This window comes from Cariama cristata, unplaced genomic scaffold (genome assembly GCF_000690535.1).
Source record: "Cariama cristata isolate BGI_N322 unplaced genomic scaffold, ASM69053v1 scaffold16331, whole genome shotgun sequence".
Classification (NCBI taxonomy): domain Eukaryota; kingdom Metazoa; phylum Chordata; class Aves; order Cariamiformes; family Cariamidae; genus Cariama; species Cariama cristata.
The window spans coordinates 56348-63071 of NW_009597752.1; the positions used below are offsets into that span (position 1 = coordinate 56348).

General features: G+C 37.1%; 1 protein-coding gene across 1 annotated transcript in view; it reads right to left on the bottom strand.

Moving 5' to 3' along the window:
• Positions 1-6724, bottom strand: part of MAP3K4 (mitogen-activated protein kinase kinase kinase 4) — a gene marked incomplete at its 5' end in the record, with an annotated part of 54606 nt that overhangs the window by 29046 nt on the left and 18836 nt on the right. Inside the window, 4 exons of the mRNA XM_009709041.1 lie at positions 928-1061; positions 2081-2242; positions 3261-3410; positions 5324-5590. Coding sequence (XP_009707343.1) covers positions 928-1061; positions 2081-2242; positions 3261-3410; positions 5324-5590 — 713 coding nt within the window. The remainder of the gene's footprint in view (positions 1-927; positions 1062-2080; positions 2243-3260; positions 3411-5323; positions 5591-6724) is intronic.

The following is a 6724-nucleotide window of genomic DNA, read 5'->3' on the forward strand; positions in this document are numbered from 1 at the left end:
AACCACCTCCAGGACAGAGTGATCAGCCCTATACTTTAAGGAACCAAAACTGCCACTGATGTGTAATCTGCTAGCACAGATCAACATAAGGCACCTAATAGAATTCTTTTGCATTAAAATAAGTTCCTGATACACCAGCTGCAAAATGCTAGAAAACCACGTAAATATATCAAGTAACAGTATCATTCTGCTTGGGCCAGTTTCCCAGTTCCTCTGTTTACATCCTCAAAGTGATGTAACTAACTTTTTTCACTGGTGCCCAGCAGTGGTTTCATGGCACCGACCAAGCGCAATTTGAGACACCACTGGGCACAACACTACTGTCAGACAGAAAGTACTTCGGACTACAACAAAAAATATGCACAAATGCATCCATTACTGCAATCATAAAACAAGAATTTTCACCTGAGTGAAAAGAAACACTTCTTCCTCATCTGTGGGCCATACTTCAGATGCTTTCAGAAAGGACTAACAGAAGAACTTCTACAGGAGGCTAAAGCTCCCATACATACATTGTTTCTGCAACTGGCACAAAACAATACTGCTTTCTCTGTAGAATACCCAGAGAATGACTGCTGCATATTCTGCAATCTTTATTGACTCCTGATCCCATAGCACTTTTGTTCCAGCCTAACGACCCTTAGCTAAGGTGTTTTAATTGTCTAGGTCCAACATTCTGCACTTTTTCTCCCCATTTTCTGTCAGCTAACATGGGACAAAATGTTCGACAAAATCTTCTGCTAAGCAGCTGGAGTGTTCATTTGGCTTTATGCATTTACTATTCACATTACTTTCAAAATTTAAAAGCCAGAAGAATCAAGAGTTCAGAAGAACTATTTTTGAACAATAAAGTATTATTCACTGTGTGAAAAGTCCTGCATGGTATTTAAACACAAACTACCACGGCAGTAACAAGTTAGCTGTTACCTGGGTCGAGTGCCTCGGCCACTCTCACATTTTGTTAGCACATAATTCATCCATTTTCTGGCAAAGCTGATATACTTGTCTCCAATTTTCTGCCTGAATTCTCCAGACATCAGACGAACAACTTCTTTATGGTACTGTAAGAAACTAAAGATTACTTTTCACGTATTAATAAGAACAAAAATACCATTTGCAATAACCACTGGAGTATTTGCAGACTAACAAAACTCTACAGTATGGTAACAGTCACATCGTATTCTTAGACAAAATGATTTTATGCAAGCAGTTGCATATTTATAGGAAAAAATAATGAAAAAGTATATGATACAGAATGTGTTACAGTGAGAGGCAGCACTTGAACAATATTGCATTCCTGTGTGTATATGGGCACATGCGGATGTTTAACAGTGTACACATCATTTAAGAAACATCCTACATAAATGCTCAATTCTGTAATCAGAGATTGAAACGCAAAGTAGCGTTTGGTTTTAGTTATATTGCAGGTAACATTAGGGGATAAAGGAGCTATATATTTACATTTAAAAAAAAGAAACATAAATACCAGTTGTTTTTTAGAAGACTACCCTTAGAAGTATCTTAGGGTATGATACAATCTTAAAAAAAATTTTACAAAGCTCACAGGAATCAAATAGTGAAACAGTACACTAAAAGCATCTGAACATGACATTTCCTCATCAACACTCTAAGGCAGGCACTCAAAAGCTATATGCACTGCATCAAAGAGCCACCATAAACTCTGAAAGAATGGCTCATATTATAGTATTACACTGAAAAACTGTGAGAAGCCAAGTTACACAATGACACTCAATATCAAAGGGTATTTCTGATTTCATCTAAAATACCGTCAGGTAGCAGAGCCTACAAGCCGACACCTGAAATTATTAAGTTCTTAAGGCTTTTTAGGATTCCAGTTATTGCTAACTGGAGTCTGAATTTAATAAATCTATCTGTTCTTTTTCAATCATTTTCACATAAAATTTCTGCAGCAACACACATTTTTTATGATGTTGTGCTAGAATTCTTCATGTTTACAGAGAGTTAAAGTTACCTTACTTGTGCCAATGCAAAACCAGAAATTTCAACTGGTTCTTACCAAAAATACAAGATAAATGTGTCATTAAATTTGTTTCCTTACCTCAAATCCAAAATTATAACCCTGAATCATGGCTTCCCGGTAGTATTGCTGCAGAGTGGCAGATTCAGACTCATCAACTTCAGCATCAAACTCAGATGTGAACATGTGATCAACTCTATCAATGGCACTGCTTATCCTATTGCATAGCTGTAATGCATCGCTCTGAGTAACAACAACAAAAAGGGATGGGGGGCATCAAATTATTATTTATATTCTACAGTTGACAAGACTAAGGCAGACATAAATCTAACAATTACATTATTTTAAATGGAAATGTACTTTGATGTCATCACAATTCAGTCTTGGAAAAACAAACACTTTTCAGCAGCTGCACTAAGCAAGTCTTAATTAACTGAAGTATTACAATTAAGTTTTTTTGCGTGAGATTAACTTTAAAAATAAAGACCAGGGGCAGGGGGACCAAAGAAAAACACCCAATCAAAACCAGACAGACAAGAAAAGAGAAAATTAGTTTTATTATCTATAACGTGACCAAGCCTTCGGTTGTATTTTCACCCTGGTATGGGGATACAGCTTCTATTGAACTAAGGGGAAATGTACGGACCCGATACAGCAACTTCAACCTAAAAAATTCTTTGCTTTTCTGGGTCCTCAAAAAAAAAACCAACAAAAAACCAAACAAAAAACCCCAAACAAATTCTACCAAAGAAAACCCTCATCCAACAAAAAAAAAAAAAACCACAAAAAACCCCCAAAACAACAACAAACCCACACCAAAAACAAGAGCAAAATACCTGAGAGACCTACCCACTTTTACATCACAAAGCAGCCACCTTCTCCAAATATGGGGGGAAAAAAGTAATTCTTGCAGATTGTGGATTTTGATAAATTTATTTTTATGAAATCAAACACTTTCAATTCAATAGTGTTCCCATACAAAGATGTATTTATTCTGTTGCTATTAATATTTCTATTGCGTTATGGACTTGTTTCCCACTTAGTGCAAAAATGATTACACCAATATTGCTCAAGAATACACTCACAAATCCTTTGCAAAAATAGAATGAAAATTGTACTGAAAGTAAAGTCCACAGAGGTTGCATAAATTACAATTGCAGAATATGTCATTAGCATTGTAATCAAGCCTCCTTACATGTTTTTACTTATCAGTGAGCAAGCACAATCAATTTTGACTGAAATAATCTTGAAAACTGCTTACCTTTAGCTGTTGTAGAGCTTTGGCGATGACTGGTTGGCTGGATGTCTGTTCCTGGTGCAGAGATACAAGCCCTTCAATTGACTGCTGGAAAGCTTTTCTCTGACTCACAAGGTGGGCAGATTGAATGACTACAAGGAGGAGGTTATCAACCTAGGAATACAAGATACCACTAGTTCTTATAAACAAAATCCTCTCTAGAAAAACATGTCCCATATTAGCAAATTCCAACTGGTTATTTTTGTAATTCTAAAATATGAAAGACCTCTCTTGTTGCTATTCATGAAAAATCTTTAATTCACAGAGAAAAGCTTGATGCTGGCAACTGAACTTGATATACTCTCATCTTATGAGCAGAGCTCTACTAGGGCAAATGCCACAGCAAGTTTTCAAGGGGAATATACTTCTATTCACTTCTGGAAGGGTTTGGGAAACATTGTATTAAAATTAGCTTCAGAATAGTTATACACAGAAATGCAGCATCTGAGCAAAATAACTGTATTTTCTCAAAGCATACAGAGGTTAACAACCACCACATAAATAAGAAGGTTTTATCCAACTAAAGTAATATACTTCAGGACAAAAACCTGCTATTGAACAGAGAAAGCCATAGATTTACCACACAGTATTTGCTCAAATTTTGAAAATTATTAAACTGTAAGAATGTGTTTTGGAAATCAGAGCTCTGATATTGCAGAAGTCTATAGAAGTACACAGTAACAGATGGTGCTGCCTTCGCTGTGGCACTATGAGTCACATACTAAGCTCTGTTGATTCCAAACTACAGACAATGCATCTGCCACAAGTTACTCACAAAACAAGTCCTACTTCATCCCCATTTTCAATGCCTCATCCCCAAAGAATATTTTCATGCTCAAAGTTCTAGAAGTATTGATGAGATTCTTCTATTTTATGAGCATTTTTTAAATAACACCTTACATTTTTCTCTAGTTTGCAATTAAAACATGCTTTTTTAAAAACACAGGACACAATCTTTATGAAGGACTTTTAATTCCTAATCTTTCAATATTGCATTTTAAAAAAATTAATAAACGGTGTTATACACATATAAGCACTTACACAAACACTGTTTTATGTGCACTTACGTGTTTAGATAGAATACCATTTGCAAACCAAATTCCACTTTTTGCTGTTTTCATTTTCTGAATGAAATGCTGACTTTGATAGAAGTCCAATGAAATTCTAAGCACTTAAATCAAAGGCTATTTTTTTAATTGTTCAGTCTGGACAACAGACAAACAAGAAGTAACTTGCTTGCACGTTAAAAACAGCAGTATGTACAGGCGTGACTTTTTCAATTGCCTGTATTTGCTTGAGCCCCCTGAATGCTTGAGGCCAGGCACAGTGACATGGAAAGTCACTCTGTTCATGGACAGTAGAGCCCATTTATGGTAGGAATCCAAGGAACTGCATGACATAGCAAAAGGAAAATTCACTTAGCTTAACATAAGGACATGAGAACAGGAGGGGCAGGGAGCTGCAGCTGGCTCAGTTGCTAGAGCATAGCAGACTGCTGGCAGGGAAGCCCTGTTGGCTTGGGATGAAGGAAAGTATGACTGGAAAGATTTCTTCCTGCAGAACTGTTGAACATCCAGTAGCTTCCACAGAAGTTTAACTTTAAATGTCACAATTCATCCAAGATCAAAAGTAACCGGTTTCATGCCTCAGTGTGTGGAAAGCACACAACCGCCACACATTCTTGGAGACTGATGACTTCTGAATAAAGTGTACAGTTTTCAAGACCTATCCACACTTCTGACACTGGATACTCAACTAGATATTGAAAGTATCTCTTTATTATAAAAGTTCAACCCTGAAAAATGCGCACTGCAGAGATCAATCCTTCTAAGAAATGCTAAAATCCATTGAATTTAATACTTGCATTAACACAACTAAGAATCAACTCTATCCTTGAATTTAACTCATTACCTATAAAAGAGCATGTGTCATTTAAATTACTGTTGTTAATCTGAAAAAACAAGCATTCATACAAGTGTGGAGATCACAAACTGGAGGGTGGGGGGAGGAACAAAACCACAACCCACCTGCATGGTGCGCAGTGTATCAACGGTTTCTACCTGTGGCACTACTTTGACCGGCTGACCCTCCCATGCACTCCAGCTGTCAGCTAATTCATGGTCTTTATCACTGTGTTTGGTCATTAGTAAATAGGCCTCATAGACGACCTCATCCGAATCCTTTGAGCAATCCTTTCCAGCAGCTGCATTGAGGAGCTGCAAAATCACAGATTTTTCCCCTGCAATACTATTTGGTACAAATACTTGCAAACTCTCAAGTCCAGGGATTTGTACCTGTAGAAGAAAAAAAAAATACATACTGAATGAGTGAATCTCACTGTCTTCTATGATACATAAAAGAGAGAAAATAGATTATATATAATCTCATTTAAGCAGCAGGTGGAGTGCCCAAACAGCTGTACAATATACATACTAAAATAATACATTCAGACATTTTTGCACTAAAAGTCAAAATGCATTATAAGAAATTATTTGTCTTGAAATCCGCTAGATCACAAACTTCCAGTGACATCTTTCCTTGCACCTTCAATTGATCCCTCTACATATTCTTCTAAAGGAATCTTGTCACAAAAAAGTCCAACTTCACATATATACTACCTGTGTATATGTATGTATAAAATACTTATATGCATATTTAAAAAAGTAAATTAGTCAACACTAATTTATGACTTAGGAAGCACACATTTTTAAGACATTTTAATATTAAAAGAGGAAAAATTCCTTCAGGATCTCTAAGAATCCACGTAACTTTTCTCAACAGCTACAAAAGATAAGAGTAAACAAAAACATGGCTAAAAAACTGTCAAGTTATCCTTTTAATTATTCTCACTTTCATGAATGTTAAGTCCAATAAGAGTGTTCTCTTAATAAAATACTACTTATACTACTTAAAAACTACTTCTGCATTATATTTGTCACATTGGTACAACACTTTAAGCACGTCAGGCATCAGAATCATAGAATCATTATGGTTGGAAGAGACCTCAAAGACCATCAAGTCCAACCATATACCTGATGCCACCATGCCCACTAAACCATGTCTTGAAGCGCCACATCTAAATGTTTTTTTGAATGCCTCCAGGGATGGTGACTCCACCACCTCCCTGGGGAGCCCGTTCCAATGCTTAACAACTCTAACAGTGAAGAAGTTCTTTCTAATGTCGAGCCTGAACCTCCCCTGGTGCAACTTGAGACCATTTCCTCTTGTCCTATCGCTAATTGCCGGGGAGAAGAGACCAAGCCCCGCCTCGCTACACCCTCCTTTCAGGTCATCGTAGAGAGCGATGAGGTCTCCCCTCAGCCTCCTTTTCTCCAGACTAAACACCTCCAGCTCCCTCAGCCGCTCCTCGCAAGACTTGTTCTCCAGGCCCTTCACCAGCTTTGTTGCTCTTCTCTGGACTCGCTCCA